This window comes from Neofelis nebulosa, chromosome 9, assembly GCF_028018385.1.
Source record: "Neofelis nebulosa isolate mNeoNeb1 chromosome 9, mNeoNeb1.pri, whole genome shotgun sequence".
Taxonomy (NCBI): domain Eukaryota; kingdom Metazoa; phylum Chordata; class Mammalia; order Carnivora; family Felidae; genus Neofelis; species Neofelis nebulosa.
Genome location: NC_080790.1, coordinates 52,417,402 through 52,439,946, shown reverse-complemented (window position 1 = coordinate 52,439,946; position 22,545 = coordinate 52,417,402). Strand labels below are relative to the sequence as shown.

Here is a 22,545-nt window from a genome sequence, read left to right as displayed (position 1 = left end):
GTTTGGTGAGATTTTAATGACACCTGCAGAAAAACCAGACTGTGGAGTCCTTCTAAAAATTTAAGATTCCTCCTTCCCATACCTTCCCTTAAAAAAGTCCCACTAATGATTCAACACTTTCATACAACATTGAGTGCTCATCACAACAGGTGCACTCCTTACCCCCCACCACCTATTTAATTAAATTCACTGATTGAATCACTGTATTGTGCACCTGAAACCAATATTTTACTGTATATTTACTAACTGGAATTTGAATAAAAACTTCAAAAAAAATCTCACTCATACTTAATTTTCATGAGTTAAAAAAATCATTAAATTCATATTCTAGAATAGATGGCTTTTCTTAAAAAAAATTTTTTTTTAAATATTTGTTTTTGAGAGAGAGAGAGAAAGAGAGAGATAGAGCGTGAGCAGGGAGGGGCAGAGAGAGAGAGAGACACAGAATCTGAAGCAGGCTCCAGGCTCTGAGCTGTCGGCACAGAGCCCAATGTGGGGTTTGAACCCACAAACCTTGAGATCATGACCTGAGCTGAAGTTGGACACTTAACTGACTGAACCACCTACGTGCCCCTTAAATTCAATTTTATATGTTTTTGTAATATTGACTTACTGATCTAATTACCCTGTTAGTACAACGGCATAAACAGGTTTGGGAACCAGCACAGTGACTCTTAAGCACGCAGCGCCCCGGTGGGTGCCGTAGTGGGCATACTAGGTTAGCTGCACGCTTTGCACCTTACACTGTTAGCAGGGGGAAAGCATAGTGTTTGTTGATCCTCGGTAAGGGCAAGTTTGAAAGAACTTCTAGACTATATTATGAGTTAGATTTGCTCTTACTTATTTAGTATTTTTGTATGTCTATTAATAAGTGTTACTTTTAATTTTTTTTTTAACGTTTATTTGTTCTTGAGACAGAGAGAGACAGAGCATGACGGGGGAGGGTCAGAGAGAAAGGGAGACACAGAATCTGAAATAGGCTCCAGGCTCTGAGCTGTCAGCACAGAGCCCGACGCAGGGCTCGAACTCACAGACCGTGAGATCATGACCTGAGCCGAAATCGGATGCTTAACCGACTGAGCCACCCAGGCGCCCCAATAAGTGTTACTTTTAAGTGGTCTTTGTTAGGTTTTGACATCAGAATTATAAGTTTCATAAATACTTTTTTGAGGTGTTCTCATTTTCTGTGCTCTTGAACAGTTTCTATGGCATGGGAATTACTGTTTCTTAAAGGTTTGAAAATACACTAAAGCCACTCTATGAATCTGAATTATGCATGTTGGCAATTTCGTGATGTAAACATTTAATAGTCTTGTTCTATGTACAAAATGTCTAGTAATATGAATCAACCTAAATGTGAAAAATGACTAACAGTCATGTCATTCAAAAGGTGGCAGCCAAGCAAATTGTATTTATGGTGCAGCTGATAGGTAGGATACTTATTTTTTCTTGAAAATGGTGCTGTTACGTGAATTTTGCGTTCTAGATTTTCAGGAATGCGTGCCTTATATAATTGTAAGATGCATCTACTACCCTGCACTTGTTTATAAAACTGGGCCCAGGACCTTTTTGGGAAGGGGAGTTTTTGATCACTCTCTACTTCTGTCAGTTTGGTAGCTTGATGTCCCCGATATTGCTTAGTACATTACCGTGGCTTTGTATTTATTACTACAATAAAAGAAAAACATTTCTATATCTGTCCCGTTTTCATCTTCATTCCTAATTTTGTGATTTATGTTACTTATCTTTTTTACTTTTATGGTTGTTTTTCATCCAAAGAATCAGCTCTTCAAAAATTCTGCTGTTCGGTTAGTTTCCTTAATTTCTAGTTATTTTTAAGCCCTCTTCCTCTGAAATTCCTGTCATTTATATTTTGGGTCTCTTGGGCTATTCCTTCATCTTTCCCTTGCTCCCTCCTTCCTTCCCTCTCTGCCTTGTTTAAATTTTCTTTTCAAAAGGGGATATTAGTCTGCATTTTGTCCTCACAATTCTAAAATTCTGAAATCTTGCTTATTTCATACTTAAGTCCTTATTCCATTTGGCATTGATTTGCGTTATGTGCAAAGTGTGAAGTAGAGATTGGATTTCTTTTTATTTTTTCCCATGCAGATAACCGGTGAATTCATATCATCACAGAATGACCTATCCTTTCTTGATCTGTAATGACAATTGTGTCATATATCAGGTTTCCATAAAAGTGTGGGTTGGTTTGTGGCTATCTATTCTGTTCCATTGGTCTTTCCCTGCACTAATACTCCACTGTCTTATTTACTATAGCTTTATAACAAGGCTTCATACCTGGTAAAGGAAATATTCTACCTCATTCATTTTTAAGAGTGTTGTTGCTATTCTTGTCCTTTGCTTTTTCCATCTCAATTTTCTTTATTTTATTTTATTATTATTTTTTTCCATGTCAATTTTACAATCAGCTTGTCGGCTTCTGTTGTGATTTGTGATTGAGTGAATTTTTGGATCAATTTGGGGAAAGCATTTTTATAATATTGTCTTTTAAACATGGATATGATCTCTCTCCATTTATTTAGGTATTCTTTAATGTTTTTCTATAAATTTTATATTTTTTTCCCAAAAAAGTGTGGTACAACTTTTATTAGATTTTAGTTCTAGTAATTGTATGCTTTATTGTATTTTTACTTGGATTTTAAAGGTACATTATCTAATAATTTTTTGCTTGTATATAAATGAAATTTATTTTCATATGCTGACATTATATTCAGAAACTTTGCTAAATTCTCTTATTAATCCCACTGATTGGATAATTTTTCTGGGTTTTCTGTGTAGTTGGTCATATAATGTGTGATTAATCACAGTTTTTATTCTTCTGTGTACTTTCAATTTCTTTTTCTCTTTATTATTTCCTTATTGCACTGGCGAGGACATTCAATTCAATATTCTATGTAACTGATAATAGAGAGTATTCTTATCTGCTCTAATTTAAAAGTGAATATTTTTATGTGACACCACTGGTGTTTCAGGTGAATGATTACCAGTTAGCTAAGAGTTTTTATCATGAATGATGTGAAACATTATTGCATGTTCTTTATGTATCTGTTGAGGTGTTTATATAATTTGTTTGATCTGTAAATGTGGTGTTCCTTTAATCTATTAATGTGGTGAATTACATTAATAGGATTTTTTTTTTTAATTGCTGAAACAACTTTGCATTTCTGAAACAATCTATCCTGGTCACAATACATTATTATTATTATCATTATCATTAGCGTTATTATTTTGTTTGTGCATTGCTGGTTCAGTTTGCAAATATTTACTTTAGGAAATTTTCTTGCATCAATTATTGTGAGTGATAATGGCTTGAAGTTTCTTTTTCTGATACTGTTTTTTTCAGGTTTTGGTAGCTACATAATACTAATCTTCAAAAATGACTTGGGGGCATACATGCTCTTTTTCTAGTCTCTTGACAAAGACTGACATTATCTGTTGCCTAAATGTTTGGTAGATGCATTTCTAAAGCTGTCTAGACTAAGTATTTTTCCTGGGGATATTTTAAATTGCTGATAGAATGTGAAGAAATGTTTATAGGACCTTTGAGGTTTTCTTTTTCTATGTGAGTCACTTTTGGTGATTTATATTTTATAGGAATTTATCCATTTCCTCCTAAAAATTATCGACATACCATTTCTCACAATAACCTTTTACTTTTTCAATTTTTTCCTTCTTTTATTTATGTTCCTTTTAATTCCTAAGGTTTTATTTTATTATTCTTGCCAGAATTTGTCAGATTTTTAAAAAATCTTTTCAAAGAACCAGTTTTTAGCTCTGTTGATATTCTATTGTTTCCTTGTTTTCTAGTTTATTAATTTCTTTATCATTTCCTTCCTTTTATTTTTGGGAGAGGGTTATTTTATTCTTAACCTCTTAAGTGCTATGTCTAGTTCATCGATTTTTAAACTTTCTTCTTTTCTAATATAAACATTTGGGACTATAAAATTCCCTCTAAGTACTGTTTTATGCATCCCACAGGTTTTGATGACTGTTTTTTTGTTGTTGTTGTTGTTGTTGTTGTTATTTTCTAGTTTTCCAGTTCAGTGTTTACTGATTTTCGCTATATTTATTTTTGACACCTGCATTGCTTAAAAGTAGAAGTTCCTAGCTTATGTTTTAAGTTATCTCTTTGTTGCTGGTTTCAGCTTACCTGTGCTATGGTTCAGAGAATGGGGTCTGTATGTTATGTTTCTTGATACTTACTTTGTGGTCTATTACAAGATCATTTTTTTGGAATTGTCCTGTGTGTGCGTGGAAAGAATGTCTAGTCTATAAATGTGTTTTACATATAACACGTCCATTTGGATCAGACTTGTTAATTGTGTTGGTTTTTTTTTTTTTAAGTTTATTTATTTGAGGGAGACAGAGACAGTGTGAGTTGGGGAGGGACAGAGAGAGAGGGAGAGAGAGAGAATCACAAGCAAGCTCCGTGTTGCCAGCGCAGAGCCCGACGTGGGGCCCAAACTCATGAAACCGTGAGATCATTACCAGAGCTGAAACCGAGTCAGACGCTTAACTGAGTCATCCAGGCACCATTGTTAATTGTGTTATTTAAATCTATTTTTATTCTGAGTTTTATATGTGTCATTCATTAATTTCTGAGAGAGGTATAATTGAACATCCTGCTTTGATTTGATATTTCTCATTTTCTCCTTATGATCCTGCCTACTTTTCCTTTATATATTTGATGCTGTGTTATTAGCCACAAACAGTTAGAATTCTTATATCTTACTAGAAAATTGAATCTTAAAAAAAATTTTTTTTTTTTTACATTTATTTATTTTTGAGAGACAGAGAAACAGAGCACACGTGGGGAGGGGCAGAGAGAGAAGGAGACCGAATCCAAAGCAGGCTCCCAGCTCTGAGCTGTCAGCACAGAGCCCGATGCAGGGCTCAAACTCACAAACAGTGAGATCATGACCTGAGCCCAAGTGGGACGCTTAACCAACTGAGCTACCCAGGCACCCCAAATTGAATCTTTTAAGGATACCTAGTGAACCTCTGGCCCTTTGCCTTTTAAAATATCTCCTAATGAGAGTGTTTTTTTTTTCATGTTAATATAGGCCACACCAGCTTCCTTTTGGCCGTATTTTCCTAGTATACCTTTTCCTATTGTTTTACTTTCAACTTTTCTGTGACGTTATGTTTTAGCTGTCTCTTTGGTAAACAGGAAATAGATGGATTCTGTTTTTTCCTTCGTGTGTTCTGGCAATATGTTTTCTTAACTGGTGAGTTGAGTCCAATTATTAATTGTGTTTATTGATATATTTGGATTTATTTCTGCCATCTTATTTTTTGTCTTTATTCATCCTGCCCGTTTTCCCCCTCATTTTTTTTTCTTTTTTGGATTGAAAGATTACTTCCCCACCCCACATTCTTTCTTCCCTTTTCAGTTTCAAAACTATACACTGTTTCTATTCCTTTAGTGATTAGTATAGAAACTTTATCATGCATAGTCAACGTAGCAAATTCTAAGTCTAATTAATATTTATAGCTTTCGTCAGAATATTACAAGGAACTTAGAATGCTTTAATTCCAGTCACATACAAATTTACAAACTTCTGTTCAATATTTTAGTTTTAACTGTAAATGACATTTTAAAAATAATACCATTTTTATTTTTATTTATTTTATTACTTTTAAAAATATTTATTTTTGAGAGAGAGAGTGCGTGAGCAGGGGAGGGGCAGAGAGAGATTGGGAGACACAGAATTCGAAGCAGGTTCCAGGCTCTTAGCTGTCAGCATAGACGGGGCTCGAACTCACAAACCGTGAGATCATGACCTGAGCTGATGTCGGATGCTTAACTGACTGAGCCACCCAGGTGCCCCAAAACAATATCAGTTTTAAAAGTAACCTATTTTATTTTAGTTATACCCATATTTACTACTTTGTTTTGTAGGTCAGTCTTCTTCCTTCTGGGATCATCTTCTTTCTACCTGAAGTAGAGCTTATAGAAATTCTTATAATTAGGATTAGTTCATTGTAAATGTTCTCACTTTTAAATTATTGCTTGAAAATATTTTTATTTCATCCTTATTTTGGAAATACTGGTTTTACTGACACTTATTTTCTGTCAGCACTTTGAAGATACTATTATCTTTTTGCTTCCATTTTTCTGTTGTCTTCCTAAATCTAAATCTGAGAACTGTTTTTTGTTTTGTTTTGTTTTAATTAGTTCTATATAGTTTTCAATCACTATCTCTTTAAATGTTATGTATTTCCCATTTTCTCTATCATTTCCTTCTGGAACTCTGATTAGATCTACAATGGACCTTCTCTGTTCTCCATGTTAGTTCAACTTTCTTTCATATCACTTTTTTCTTGTGTTGCCCTCTGGCTAATTTCTGAAGATAGGTCTTCAAGTTCACTAAGTCTTTAGCTGCTTTTATTTATTTTTATTTATTTATTTATTTATTTTATTTATTTATTTATTTATTTTTATTTTTGGGACAGAGAGAGACAGAGCATGAACGGGGGAGGGGCAGAGAGAGAGGGAGACACAGAATCGGAAACAGGCTCCAGGCTCTGAGCCGTCAGCCCAGAGCCTGACGCGGGGCTGGAACTCATGGACCGCGAGATCGTGACCTGGCTGAAGTCGGACGCTTAACCGACTGCGCCACCCAGGCGCCCCTTTAGCTGCTTTTAAAGGCTCATGTTTAGGGGCACCTGGGTGGCTCAGTTGGTTAAGTGTCTTGACTTCAGCTCAGGTCATGATCTCACCATTCCTGAGTTCGAGCCCAGCATCAGGCTCTGTGCTGACAGCTTGGAGCCTGGAGCCTGTTTCAGATTCTGTGTCTCCCTCTCTGTCTCTGCCCCTCCCCCGCTCATGCTCTGTCTCTCTCTCAAGAATACATAACATTTAAAAAAAATTTTAAAGGCTTATTTTAACCGTATCTATTGAGTTTCTAATTTTAAGTATTATATTTTTATCTCCAGAAGTTCTTCCCCCTGCCATCCCCTGCAACTGGCTTGTTTATTTTTGAAAGTCTCTTATTCTTTTGCCACAATTTTTAATGTCTTTTGTTTTTGTAAACAGTGTTTTGTTTTTTTTTTTAAAGTCCTATTTCTGACAATACTGTTTTCTGTATCTGTAACATTAGGTCTGATATGCAGTTGGTGTTTCTAGCTGACTCTTGCTCATGGTGCCTTATTTCTTATATGTTGCACTATTTTTGATTGTGAACTCATGTTCCTTGGAACTTTATCTGAGAGTTCTTTGAGGCCTGGATGAAAGTTAACATTCTTTTGCAGAGGGTATGCATTTACTTTACCAGATGCCTGAAAATGTGACAAACCCAGAGTCACTAAAACTAAATGTTCAGCTTGGGCTTTTTGAGCCCCACAGTTAGTTTGCATTTTGGCTCCTTATTTCTCTGCAGTTTTGCTTCCTCATTTGCCCCCGTGGATTTTCTTTACATTCCCATCAGCTCTAGCATGCATTTAAAGAGGATTTTAAAGATATCTTATCTGTTAATTTAGGTGTTCTTACTTAGTGAGTTTCTCTGGCCTTCTTGTTTGTCATTTTGCTAGAAATCAATGTCTTTGTTATAGTTTTATTTTTGACAGTCCTATTTGTCTCCATGCAGGTTATATTTCCTTCAGGACCGCAGGCTCTAACTTCTTGTATCCTCTTGAGACTTTCTATGAACATAAGGTAGTCATTGGTTTCCTTCTGTCTTTTACTCAATTCATTAAGATAACCCTTGTCTTAGTCCTCATGTTGCTCCCCTTCCTTTGAACCTTATTCTCTTCTTTCTGTCTGTCCTTACAGAGAGAAGTCCTTGCTTCACATACTGGGAGCTCAGATGGTTCTGTCCATTAGTGCATGGACCCCTTTCTAATTTCCAACTTTTATAAAAGGGAGAAGAGAACAGTCTAAGGTTGCTGTATCTTTACCTTGCCAGTTAGGAATCCAGCAGGATAGGAGAAGCAAGAAGGAAAGCAGGATCAGAGGCTTTTCCATGGGACCGAAGGGCTTGTTTTCTATGTTTGTTGTGGCAGCGAGGTGTTAACTAGCTAGGTCAGGGCCAAGGTCCTTGCCTGTCGGCTCCTACCTCCTACTGTAAGGAGTTTCTGAAGTAAAGGAGAGCTGACCCTCTCCCGCCAGGCCCACAAGACAGGGGTGTTCTTTAGGGAGGTGTCAACAGTCTTGTGAGTGGATCCTCAACCTTGTGGTTCAGACACCTGATGAGCCCATTTTCTTTGGGCTGGATACTTATTATTCAAGCCTCAAACTGAGGTTGCCAGTTTATGAGTTTATAGTGAGAAATACTTCTGCCCATGGGACATGACCTTGGATTGTGGTCCAGCCTGTGGTATCTTATAGGTTCAGCAGTTGGGAAGCCAAATTGTGATTGGAGATGAGTAAAGAATTAGAATGAGGAGAGATGGGTTCTGTGACTTGCAATTTAGCAGCAGCTGACCAAGATGGACAGATCCATCTATCTCCAAAGGTCGGGACCATCCCCTGAGGGTGCTGATGTGAACAACTGTCAACAGCCAACCCTTCGTTCTCTTGTACTTCCAGGCCTGGCCAATTCCTTGTTTTCACTTTCTTTCTCGGGTTGTATTAATACAGCCTACCCATTTAGGGTTAAGGCTTAGTGTAAGAGCCACTCTTCTGCTTTGAGGTGATTTTGCCTGTCCTTGCTCTGAACCACTATGCATTGATTTCACGGTCTAATTCTCCGAGGGCAGCCCTATTTCCCTTAATTCCAAGTTTTGGGGGAATGCCTCATTGCAGCTCATGAATACTGACAACAATTTATCCAAAGACTTTGAAGCAAAGGTTTTCTGAGCAAAGGAATCAATTACAGGGTGTGGCTCCCAAGTGAGGAAGCATTTCCAGAAGGCATCCCAGGCAGTTTGTCTCAGAACCTCCCGGTTGCACCTTTGAACTTGAGAGTTCGAGGGGGAGTATTTTAACTTTAATAACATGAATGGTTTTACCTATACTTTGGTATCTAGCAGATGTGCTAATTAGGAAGATACTTCTCCTCTCTTTAAAGTAGGTTTCCTGAGGACATGTATTTGGCAATATTGGTTTAGCAAGAATTACTGTATGTGCTCGAAAGTACAAAACTGTACTTCTTTAAAAATATCTCCCGTTCAGATGTGTTGCCAGTGCAGCCTGGCCTCCCCCCACTCGCATTAGTTCTGATGAGGGAGGTTTGATGCCTGTCACTGCGTGTAATCTGGACCTTCCTTTGTGAGTCATTCCTTCTCTCATTTTCTCAGAGCAAATACAAATCGCCCATCAAATGACAAGTGAAGGCACAGGGGAGGCAAGGGGAGGGAAATCAGAGCCGAAATCTGTTAGCTATTTGGAGTAATTGGTTATTTGCTGTGTTTGCTGGTTGGGAAGCAGAGCACATACTTTACGGTCTCTCCTGTTACGGGGGCTGGAGTCACCCGCCGATATTGGATCCTCGTTGCCGGAGCCCTTGGCTCCGGGCGCCTTTCCCCTGCTTGGCATTCCTGTGGTCTCCTCGGGGGTGCGCCCCTCCTCCCTCGATGCACACTGCAGGGGGGACAGCCCGGGGTGAAACTTGTCTGGCAAACTCCAGGGCCTCATCAGGCAGGAGGAGGCCCCAGCCCCTTCAACCAGCCCTCCTTGTCTCTGCCTCCACCCCACCATACTCCTCTTTTCCCAAAAGGTCTTTCCCCTGGTCCATGGGGGACCTGTTTTCCCGTCCAGAGAAAAGGGGTTCATCGCTCCTCAGAGAAAAAATGCTCAGCTTTCCGTGGAAATCTGCAGGACAAGAAGTTCTCTCTGAGGTCTAATTATATGCTTTCTTACCCCTGACTGTCCTGTCCCTGTCCCCTCCTGCCCCCTAGTCTGGGTCAGGACAGCGCTTAGAACTTGGTACAGTGCTCATGGCTGAGTAAAAATCCCCAAGTATACTCACTGAAGCTTATTAACCAACCCAGGGTCTTTAACACCTCTCTTACATTGACTGAGGGCTGGGGAAACCACACTGAAGTAGCAGCAAGTTCAAAATAGGAAATATTTGAAAAGTAATGTGATTTTGTGTATGAAAATGCACACAGTAACTAGAAAGTAGGTTGACTTTGGCACATAGTAGGCTCCCCCAAAATACTTTTAAAATTGAATTTAAGATAGCTAAGATTAGTGTCTGTAGTTTGATGAATGCTTCAGCAGTCCTGGGAAAGCCTTCAAAAATAGTTTTTCTCTTAAGTAGATTGTTGGAACTCTTGCTAAGCAAAACCATCTACATAAGCAGAATGAAGAAGATAGGGAAAGCTTTTGCCCAGGCCCTATTGGAATCATCACAAATCCTGAATTAGTGATGTCTCATTGCTTTCTTCAGAGGTTAGAGGACTCTGATGGGACCTTCTTTTATTCACCCTGCTGGATAGATCCCCATTCCTCTAGGCTTCCTGCATGGGTATATGTGGTCATACTGTCCCTGGAGGACCAAATCATGAGCTCATGTATCTTATCTACCATAGACTCCAGGGTCGGGAGAGGGCTAGTAAGCTAGAATTCCCCAGAGGTTTTCCATTCCACTTGGGTCTCCCATCTGGAACAGGCCAATAGTGAAATTATCAGGCCCTGACCCTTCTCTGCTCACCATCTGCTTGACTTTGCTAGATTTCGGGCACACTTACTCACTGGGCCTTTTGGAAACAATTCAGCATTTTGGTTAAAGGTCTTCCCTTCCCTCCCACCTCTGCTGGTCCAGCTTGAAGTGAGAATAAGTGGAATAACGATCTCTACGACAGACACAGAGGCAGGACTACAGGGAGTGTGAACAAGAGGTTGAAAGCCTAGTGTTCCACTTGTGGAAATAATTCAGTGATTTTGTGATGAGTATGTAGAGTTCTGCTGAATCAACATGGTAGCTGGCTGTGGGCATATGTTTGTGTGGTTTGGGGGGGCACGAGAGGTTCAGTATGTATGGGGTGTGGCAGGTTTGAAATCAGGGTGCTTGCATGTCTGGGGGTTTGTCTGTCTATATGTACATAAGTGGTTGTGTGTTACGTCTGTGTTTGTATTTGTGTGTGCATGAGAAAATAGTCTCTGTTGCTCAAAACTTAGGACATTAATTAAAGAATTAGAGGCATCATATCATTATTCTAGCGATGCAGATGTTGCGTTTTGCGGCAGTGGTATTGGGGATGTTGGCCGTATCAACAAGGATATTTTTCATGGTAAACTTTATAGGTCATAAAGTCTCTTTGCAGACTTTGACTCACAGCCTCGCAGTAACCCCAGTGTTGGGTTCCATTATTACCATCTTGATGATAATGATTTATGCTAAGAGAGAAATCACTTTCAACCCAGTCTAGGGGTCAACCATAGGCAATGAAGGCCTGCTTAAAACTACTAAAAAAAATAGACTTCTGTTTTAGAGGTGGGTATGGGTAGTTCCATATAGTGACCCAAGCAAAGTTTAACATTACAACTTTGGTGATAAATGGGTTTGACCAGGAATTTTTCTGTTTGACTCAACTGGCCATCCTGGGAGAGAACACCAGTGAGACCTCCCCCTCCCCCTTTCAGTTCTCCTCACTTCACAGAAAGGCAGGCTTAGAATTATTGTTGTCAATTTTGCTGTCTATATTCATGAAATGTGTTCGGCCCACTGAATGAAAATGGGAGGTTAAATGTTCAGAATGTGCTGTGCTGATTTGGGTCTTCAGAGGGATTAGGGTACCCATTACACTGGATCAAGCCCAGAGAAGCATGTCTTTGTTACAAAGCTCTGGTTGCTCAGGAACTGAATGCTGGCTATTAGCTGAAATTGGAGAGACTGCCAGTCCGTGCCTTGATCAGACTTACTTGCTTGGCTGGCTGAATGATGAGGGGCCTTGAACCTTGGGCATGGGGATATAAAGTTTTAATGGCCAGACTGCTTGCAAAAGCCTGAGATGACACTTAGCAATCAAGCCTTTTGCATTTGTTTCTCCTGTTTGCCATGTTCCAAGACGGGATGCTTAGCTGTTGCAAAATGAGGTCAAGAGCACACTTGGAATCTGAGAACATATGGCGGTTACTCTTTGGGAGTTTTGGATTATGGGATTCCACTGACATCAGAGGGTTGGTTGGCTTTGACACATCAGGGTTAAGACTGGAGGAGAAGGAAGAAGTGGACTTGAAATAACTCTATCAGAAGACAAATTAGTGAAATAGCAGGAATGGTATTTTCAAGTCACGTCTGTGAGTGTGTTTAAAAACATAACTTTGTTTTTCTGTAATTCAACGTAATCTCCTTTTTAAGCCCATATTTTTCCTGATGGCCGAAAAGCCCTGGTGTCCTTCAATAGTTCAGGTTTAAGCTGAGTCAGTTTTGGGTTTTTCCTCCTTGTCCTTACCCTTGGGAGGCAGCTACATTCTGGGTTGAGCTTCCATAATGTCATGGCCTCCATAGACAGGGTCCCCTGGTCACCAGTATGTGTCTGCCCTGTAGCTATAGGCCCACTGATTTCTGGGTGCATGGACCACACAGACAATAGCTTATTATCTTGGGCACAAGACCCTTTCAGATCCCCTGGCTCTCTCTCTCGACCAATTTTCAAGCCCTTCTGGGGGACACGTTACAATTTGGCAGCTGTTGCGTGACACTCTGGGGTCTACAGGAAATGCTGAGGGCTCCGTGCCTCTCTCTCCCATGACGCCCATGCAGCCATCTCCTCCAAGTGCCTCATGTCCCAATGCTTCTGGAAACTTCTGGGCCTCCCTTTACCAGATCCCTGAAGTTAAGGAGGGGTCTCTTCCATATAAACTTCAGAGCTAACCTGGGGTCCAGGTGTGGGGATGCCTTATCGAAACTATCACAAATCTCTAGTTCTTTCTTCCACTCCTCCTCTACACTTTCATCTCCTCTGCAGAGTATGAGAAAACTGGCTGGACAAAACATCCTCTTAAACCTATTTTTTTTTTTTTTAATAGCAATGTTATCTTCCTTTGGAAATGTAAAAGCCAAAGATCCTCCTTCATTCCCGCTGTTCAGGCATTCACATATTCGTCAAATATTTACTGAACTCAAAATATGTGCCAGGCAGTGTTCTAAGTACTGGGGATATAGTGTTAAAAAAGCTAAAGATCTCTGCCCTCATGGGGAAGGAGACACAACAAACTAATACCTAAGTAAAATATATGTAATGTCAGATGGTGATGGTTGCTGGGGAGAAAAAGCAAGGAAGAGGGGATAAGATTTGCTGGGGGAAGAGGTGGTCATTTAACATATGGTGGTGGTGGATAAAGCCGATTGCATTTGAGTCAAGACTTGAAGGGGGTGACCCATGGATCTACAGGAGGAATAGAGCTCCTGGCAAGAGCATGAAGATGTTGGAAGTGCTCAAGGACCAAGCAGGCCACTGTGGCTGGACGAGCATGAATGAGGAGGAAAGACAAAGGGCATGGGGTCAGGGAGGTGAGGGGACTGCATCACAGGAGGCTTAGCTTTGTCCTGAGTTGAGTTGGTGAATCACTGAAGGGATTGCACCGAGGGCTGATGCGTTCCGGCATGGGGTGGTGGTGGGGGGGCGCTATTGTGTTGAGGATAGATTTGAGGGCAAGGGTGAAAGCAGGGAGGCCAGTTGGGAGACTGGTGTAATATTCCAGATAACGGAGAACAGGGTGGTAGTTATTTGGGAGAAGAGTCTGATTCTGAATATGTACTGAAGGTGGCACCAACGGGTTTGCTGTTAGACTGAACATGCGACATGAAGAAAGGACTCAAAAGGTGATTGCAGGGATTTTGGCTTGAGCGTCTGGAAGGAAGGTGTGTCATTGACTTATCCGAGGAAGACTAGAAGGAGCAGGTGGGTGGAGGATGGTCAGGAATTGGATTCTGGATGTGGTGCATTTGAGACACTTACTAGATGTCAGTGGGACAGGTGAAACGGGGGGGCTGGAGTTCAGAGAAGTCATCCAGGCTGCAGAGAGCTCCGCGTGGGATTCATTAGCATCTTTGCCATTTAAAGATGTAAGTCTCAAGGGGAACCCCGGGGAGTGAGAGTGGATGGAGAGGAGAAGAGTTCTGAGCACAGAGCCCCGGGGCACTCAGATGACCAAAGGGTGAGTGACCAGGAAGAATCAGCAGAGATTGAGAAGGCTTGGCCGGTGACAGGGGAGGGCACCACCCTGGTCCTCTGCCAGGCAAGGGGGATGTTCCAAGGACAGAGGAGTGGCTGCCTGTATCAAATACTGCTGCTGGATTGATCACTGAAGCCACTGGTGACCTTGACAAGTTTTGGTTGAGCAGAGACAATGGAGAAACAGGAACTAGACACAAGTGTAGATTACTCTTTCTTTTTTTTTTTTTTTTTTTAATTTTTTTTTTAATTTTTTATTTTTGGGACAGAGAGAGACAGAGCATGAACGGGGGAGGGGCAGAGAGAGAGGGAGACACAGAATCGGAAACAGGCTCCAGGCTCCGAGCCATCAGCCCAGAGCCCGACGCGGGGCTCGAACTCACGGACCGCGAGATCGTGACCTGGCTGAAGTCGGACGCTTAACCGACTGCGCCACCCAGGCGCCCTAGATTACTCTTTCTGTAAGTTTTTCTGTAAAAGGGAGAAAGAAATGAGCTGGGAGCCAAAGGAGAAAGTCAGAGAGTTTTCTTTGAATGACAGGGAACTAGTGTCACATGTTTAAATGCTGATGGAATGGCCCAGTAGAGATGCGAGTGGGATGGCCTGGGCGAGGGTGAGGAGGATCGTGGGGTGGTGTCCTTGAGCAGGCAGAGGGCACAGGACCCAGGGCATGAGTGCAGGAGTTGGCCTTGTGCTGGGGTGCGAACAGAGCATGTGTGGTGACAGGATGGAAGGCAGAATATGGTACAGATGCTGGTGAGGGCTCGTGGCAGTTCTTTTCTGACTGCTTCTGCTTTCCAAGGGAAGGAGGGTCACTGGCCAAGAGTGAGCAGAGGGAGGAGGTGCCCGAGGTCTGAGGACAAAGCAGAAAGTACCGGATGGTGGTGTTAGAGGACAGGAGAGTTCCAGGAGTGGGAAACTGAGGTGGGCGGATGGACGGCCCTGAGACCCACTTGAAGCAGTGACATGAACTCGGAGCCCCTGGTTTGCTCTTTCCCTCAGCCACGTTGGGTTGTGCGGGGCAGATGCGCAGCAGGGTTAACGGCAGGTTGGGCTGGCTGGAAGTATGACAGTGCCCCAGAGAGGGGCAAGGGAGTAGACACAGGGAAGATCAAAGGGGCAAACAGAGGATTGTAGAGACAAAAAATAAACAAGTTAATACACAAATTGTGATTCTGCTGCACACACAATTTCTGCCAAGGGGGTAGAGTTAGAAGAGGTTAGCCTGTGGGATGCAGGAGGAAAAGGGGAGACAAGAGCCACTGAGCGGCAGGACAGCTGGTGCAACCGGGAGTTAGGAAGGCGCCCTGGGCTGTGCTCCTCACCAGCCATGGGTCTGCTGGGGAGACCCAGCCACTGGACACTGCCTGGAACTTTGAGGGATGACGAAATTGCAGCTGAGAGAGCTTCTCGAGAAAAAAGTGGGTGTGCGAAGATTTAGGTCTTTTTTTGGTGATCGTTTGATTGTTCTTCTTTTTTTTTTTTTTTTTTTTTTTTTTTAAATTTTTTTTTCAACGTTTTTTATTTATTTTTGGGACAGACAGAGACAGAGCACGAACGGGGGAGGGGCAGAGAGAGAGGGAGACACAGAATCGGAAACAGGCTCCAGGCTCTGAGCCATCAGCCCAGAGCCTGACGCGGGGCTCGAACTCACGGACGGCGAGATCGTGACCTGGCTGAAGTCGGACGCTTAACCGACTGCGCCACCCAGGCGCCCCTGATTGTTCTTCTGAAAAAAAATTTAACTCTTATCTCCTTAGAGTACATGCTTGAGATTGCCGCTTTTGCTGTCATTTTAAAGGTTATAAGCTCGTATTTGGTCATTTGTTCTTTTTTATTTGAATGGTTTTATTGAGATAATCCACGTAATAAAAGTTCTTAGTGTACAATTCAATGTTTTTTAGTATATTCACGGAGTTGTGCAGCCATCACCATAATCAATTTTAGAACTTTTTTTTATCTCTCCAAAGAGACCCTGTACCCAAGAGCAGTCATCTGCCATTTCCTCCCAACCACTTGCAGCCCCAGGCAACAACTCATCTACTTTTTGCCTCAGATTTGCCTATTCTGGACGTTTCATGTAAATAGAATCATACAATGTATGGTCTTTTTGTTTAACTTCTTTCACTCAGCATAATGTTTTCGAGGTTCATCCGTGCTGTGCATCAATTCGTCGCTGCTTTTTATTGTCAAATAATATGCCGTTGTATGGCTATATCTCATTTTCTTTATCCGTTCATCAGTTGATGGGCATCTGGATTCTGCTGTTTGCCTGTTACGAATAACGCTGCCACAGACATTCCTGTACAAGTTTTGGTGGGGATGTAAGTTTTCCTTTCTGTTAGATATATAACTAGAGGTCCAACTGCTGGGTCGTAGGATAGCTCTCTGTTTAACCTTTTGAAGAACTGCCGGATTGTTTTCCAAAGTGACTGTACCATTTTATGTTCTCGTCAGCAGTGTTCCAATTTATCCACATCTTCACCAACACTTGTTCTATCGGACTCTTTTATGATTGCCATCCTAGTGGGTGTGAAGTGTTTTCTCATGGGGGTTTTGATTTGCATTTCCCTTTTGGCTAATGATGAACACCTTTTCCCGTGCTTATTAGCTGCTTATCAACTTTGGAGGAATGTCTGTTTAAATGCACGGCTCCTTTTTTATTGGGTTATTTGTCTTTTTATTATTGAATTATGCGAGTTCTCTATGTATTTTGGTGACACATCTCTTATCAGATAGATAATTGGTAAATATTTCCCCCTGTTCTGTGAATTATATTTTCATTTTCTTGGTGATTTTTTTTAAAGCATCCTGCTATTGCTCTTTACTTTAAAAATATTTAATTTTTAAAGTTGTGTAAGGAATACATGCACACAGTGAAGAATTAGAAAATTCTGAATGATGCACAAAAATAAAAGGAATAAACAAAATATCCATAATGTTATCATTCAGATATGCTATGAACTGCTATGAACATTTAGGCTCTGGTCCTTTTATTAAAATGAAATCATGTTATTCATTTTTTAACCTTGTATCAATCTCATCAGTTGTGAATAGCTTTCCATATCAATAAAGCTATTTCAACAGCATAATTTTTTATGTTGTATAACATCTAATCATGTGGATGTTCAGTTTACCCAAACAGTTCCTTATTGATCGATGCTTAAGTTGTTTCCAATTTTTCACTATTATAAATGAAGTTAAATCTTTATGCCTATGATTACTTTCTTTGTTCTTTAAAGTTTATTGTTTATTTATTTATTTTGTTTAATATGAAATTTTTTGTCAAATTGGTTTCCATACAACACCCAGTGCTCATTCCAACAGGTGCCCTCCTCAATACCCATCACCCATCCTCCCCTCCCTCCCACCCCCCCATCAACCCTCAGTTTGTTCTCAGTTTTTAGGAGTCTCTTATGGTTTGGCTCCCTCCCTAACTTTTTTTTTCCTTCCCTTCCCCCATGGTCTTCTGTTAAGTTTCTCAGGATCCACATAAGAGTGAAAACACATGGTATCTGTCTTCCTCTGTATGACATATTTGACTTAGCATAACACTCTCCAGTTCCATCCATGTTGCTACAAAAGGCCATATTTCATTCTTTCTCATTGCCACATAGTATTCCATTGTGTATATAGATTTCTAGAACAGCTTGTTGGGTCAAAGCGTATGCACACTTTTAAGGCTGTAGAGACATGCAGCCAAATTGCCTTCTGGAAAGACTGTGGCTAGCTATGTGCCTGCTGGCGGTTTGTGAGATAGCCAGTCCTTGGCCAAGAAGCTAACCCGGTCTGCACCAAAGAAACAACAATACCATGATCAGCGATAGCAATAAACACAGACTTTGCACTTACGTGCTAGGCACTGTTCTAAGGTCCTTATACCAATTGACTCATTTATTCCTTGCCATAACTCTACCAAATTGGTACTATTATTTGTTCATTTTATAGATTATTAAGGCACAAAGAGGTTAAGTAGTTATTCAAGGTCACACAGGTAGGGGTGGCAGGATTTGAACTCTGCTAGTCTGGCTCCCAAGTTCCTGGTTCCTAAACCACCCTGATTTTCAACTTTTTAAAAAAAATTTTAAATGTTTTATTTATCTTTGAGAGAGAGAGAGAGACATAGACAGAGACAGAGAGAAGGAGGGAGGGAGAGAAGCACAAGCAGGGGAAGGAGAGAGAGAGGGGGTAGACACAGAATCTGAAGCAGGCTCTAAGCTCCAAGCTGTCAGTGCAGAGCCCAACGTGGGGCTTGAACTCATGAATTGCAAGATCACGACCTGAGCTGAAGTCGGACACTTAACTGACTGAGCCGCCCAGGTGCCCCTCAAGTGATTTTTTTATACCCACATCAATGAGAATTATCGTCAGAGGCAGCCCTATTTACAGAAGCCCAGAAGGGAGAATTTCTGGTACTATTATTAGCCATTGCTTTAAGATAGAAAGCTTCCCTTTCTTCTTAATTGAATGAAAACAAGTGAATGAGGGTGAATGAACTGAGAGTTTCCTTTAGGAATAACTGAAAAGTTTTCTCATTCCTTTCTCCCCATTTCATATTTGCACGTTATAGATCAGGGATTGGCAAACTTTTTCCTAAAGACCCATTGAGTAAATATTTTAGGTTTAGGGGACTTAAGGTCTCTGTCTCAACTACTCAACTCAGCTGTTGTAACTAAAAAGTGACCACAGACAGTATTTAAATTACAAAAGCAGGTGGCTGGTGAGTGGGCAATAGTTTGCAAATTTCTGTTATAGATGATCCTGTGGGTTTTCTCTCCTTCTTATTCAGTGACATTGAACCACTCCTGCATCCTGGAATAATCCAGCTTGACCATGGCAGATCTACTGCTGTGATCTATTATTATCTTGAGAGCTTGTTTGGAGGTTCTAGCAGGGGAGCACAGCAACTCGTATACCCTTGATCGAAGAACGGTCCTCCTCTATCAGGGAAGGTTGTCATCTTCGACCGAGTGGAGCACACAGCTTCAGGAGGGACGCACACAGAGCAGTGAGGGAGGAAGGGGACACCCGCCTAGCCAGCCAGATCAGCCAAATCAACCCTGGTGATCAGTGGGGTGACAGATGTTGCAGCCAGATCACCCTCACATCCCGTAATCTATTAATATCTTAATGACTCTGCTCAGGAATGGAATTAATGTGTGTGTGTGTGTGTGTGTGTGTGTGTGTGTGTGTGTGTGTGTGTGTAAACCATGATTTATTCTTTAAAAAACATTTTTTTAATGTTTATTTATTTTTGAGAGAGAGAGAGAGAGAGAGAGAGAGACAGATAGAGTGCAGGGCGGGGGGAGGGGCAGAGAAAGAGGGAGACACAGAATCCGAAGCAGGCTCCAGGCTCTGAGCTGTCAGCACAGAGCCTCACGTGGGGCTCAAACTTATGAACCTTGAGATCGTGACCTGAGCCAAAGTCTGACACTTAACTGACTTGAGCCACCCAGGTGTCCCTGATTTATTCTTTGGAAGACTGATAGAACTTTATCCCAAAGGAACCAACTTGACCTGATATCTCTTTTAGGGTAGTTCTTTGAGAGCTTTTAGAGTTACTGATCTCTTCATGTATTCTATTACTTTTGAATCAATTTCAGGAATTTATATTCTTCTAGAAGATTTTCTGCTTCATCTGCATTTTTCATTTTGTCACTGGTTATGGTAAATCTTTTAATATTTTCATTCTCCCCATAATATCGTTTTATTTGATCTTTCTCATTCCTAATGGTGTACCTACTTCTAAACATTAGATTTGATAAGTGTTTATTTTATTGGCCTTTTGAAAGTTTGCTCTGAGATTTAATTATAAATTATAATATTGTCCTTTTTTAATATATTAATTTCTACTTATCATTTTCAAATTTTGGTCTTCCTATTTTTCATTTTCTAATTTCTTGAGCTATCAGATGATTTATTTTCATTCTCTTTGTATAAATGCAAGAGCATTTGAGACTGAATTTGAGACAGACTTAGCTATAATCCACAAATTTGGGGGCATAACCCTCTCACTATTGGTATTTTCTAAGTATCTATGATTTTAGGTTTGGTTTTCTCTTTGACCCAGGAAGGTTGTAAGAGTGTGGCTCTAAATTTTTAAAAGGTTCAGATTTTTAATTCTTAAATTTCTCATTAGTTTTCAGTTTTATGCATTATGGTCAAAGAGACTTTATTGAGCTTTGCTTGTGGCTTTTAATTTTTTCTAAGTGCTCCAGTGGTGCCGGAAAAGAAGGTATATTTTCTATTTTTAGATCCCATAATGTTGTCTTCTTAATTGACATTGTTAATGGTATTATTCAGATTCTCTGTCTCCATACTCTTTTTTTTTTTTTTTAATTTACTTGGTTTTTCAAGACCGCAGGAAGTGTAACAACTTTCCCACAACTACTGTCCTTCTGTTAGTGCTTCTGTTATTTCATTGTACAGAACACACTGGTCGTTTGCCTATTTGTGCCTGACTCTGAGCCTGAATCGTAAACTCAAATCTTTAAGTATCTGTGCTGGGGAAGAAAATAAAGACTTAGGAGGAATCAGACAGCTAAACTGACTTCCAGTCTAACTCTTTCTACCTGTATGCACATATATATGCCTGTGTGTTAGTGTGTGTATTTTTGTGGGGGTGTATGTTCATTGCAGTATATACATGTCTCTTGGGCATGTCTGTATAAATATATTTTTCTGTGTTATGAGCTTGATATATATGTCTGCATATGTTTATTCACCCATGGCATATTTTTCTTTAAATTGAACTTAAAATATCAGGGCTAGGGTTGGCCTTGTTCTATGCTGGCTTTTTCTAGAGTGGTTACAAGCCAGAAAGCTCTGCTACACTGTACCTTAACCCATCTGAATGGCTTTTCCTCTCTCCTGGCTGCAGAAGCCCCTCCTGGTAAGTGGGTCTAACAGTGACTCTGTAGACTCAGCCTTGCTCTGATACCTACTTTCTGTGCTGTGTGTCTGGGGATCACATTTTGGCCACTCAGTGGTATTAGGGCCACACTGTCAGGACGGGTGGAGACTTTGAGAACTTCATCCTATCCTCTCCCCATGGTGCCTGTTCAGGTACCCTTGGCCTGGTTCCAGCCTGTTCTCACCCTTAATAAGCCAGAACTCAAGGGACTGAACATTAAAGGGAGCCACTGCCATTTCCAGAAACTCAGTGATAGACATTCAGTTGACTTTATAGAATCAGAGCAGACTTTTGGGAGATTTAGCATATTCCCTCACACAGAGGAGGAAAAGCAAGCTCCAGATAGGCTCTCCTAACACCTCATCCTTGGCCCTGCCCACTGAACTGGGTGAGTTTTAATGGTATTGACGGGCACAGACTGAATGCCCAGCTCCAGGCAAGGTTTGGAGGGAGTCCTGAGGGAGACCTGAGGAAGAGCTTCAGGAAGCTTGCTGACTCCCTGTGACAGGACACACAGGTAGGACACGGCTGGAGGAGCATTCTAGACACAGAACTGAGAGGACCTGTAGACCCACCATGTGCAGGTGAGGAGACCAGTGTGTGCCACAACAGACCTGTCCATCTTTTCCTACAAATATGAGTAAGCAGAGAAGGACAGGGCAGAGAGTGGGTTGTCACAAACCTCTTTTCTTTTAGATGGTGTGCCATTTGAATAATGGGTGCTTAGTAAGCATTTGTTGGCTTTTAGGGACTCTGTCTTGATTTGATCTTGGGAGGGCTAAGTTCTGATTTCCGATGCTTTTTCTTTTTCTGGGGTTGGGGAGGCAGGACAACTCTTTGAGGTCTGAGTTTTCCCTGGGTCTACCACATTTTATTCATAAATGACACATTGTTGACATTTTCCTCCAAAGGGTTACTGTATGTACCTTCTGATTTCAGCCTCGGTCTGTCCCTGGAATGGAGGGGGCACCGTGATGGTAACGTCCACGTCACAGAGAGGAGAAGGGAGGCCGGGGAGCTTAACAGAATTACACAATGAATGGGGGGCAGAGCAGGGCTGGAGCCTCTGCCTCTCAATGCCGCACAGGTGCTGTGGTCTGATCTGTGCAGCCTGTCCCCGGAGAGGTGGGGAGTTGCGGCTCTCTGCTCCCCTGAACTCAACCCAGCAGGAGAGCTTGGAAGTGCACACCAGCCCATCAGCCTTGCTAGGTGTCTGGTCCAGAAGGACCTTGCTTGGCAAGTTCTGTGTCTGAAGTGATCTCTTTCTTTCTCCCCACTCAGGAGGAGGAGTTCATCGACTGGTGGAGCAAATTCTTTGCCTCCACAGGGGAGAGGGAAAAGTGTGGCCAGTACTTGGAGAAGGGCTTTGACACTCTAAAGGTGAGGCCTTTCCACAGTGTGCTCTTCAGTCTAACAGCCCCTGGGCATACGCAGTGGAGCGGGGGAGGGGCACAGGAAGACAATACATATGCATGTGTGTCACCTCCTTTGAACACATGTATCCAAAGGATCTCCTCATTTGGTGCCCTGAAGGCTAATGAATC

General features: G+C 41.4%; 1 protein-coding gene across 24 annotated transcripts in view; it reads left to right on the top strand.

The window, feature by feature from the left end:
• DYSF (dysferlin) overlaps positions 1–22,545 on the top strand; it is a 226,677-nt gene that overhangs the window by 169,340 nt on the left and 34,792 nt on the right. For all 24 annotated transcript variants that reach the window (XR_009248507.1, XM_058683746.1, XM_058683742.1 and 21 more), the window contains one exon: positions 22,283–22,381. Coding sequence is in view for 23 of the 24 variants with exons in the window: in XM_058683746.1 (XP_058539729.1) it covers positions 22,283–22,381 (99 nt within the window). In the remaining variant the exon portion in view is untranslated. The remainder of the gene's footprint in view (positions 1–22,282; positions 22,382–22,545) is intronic.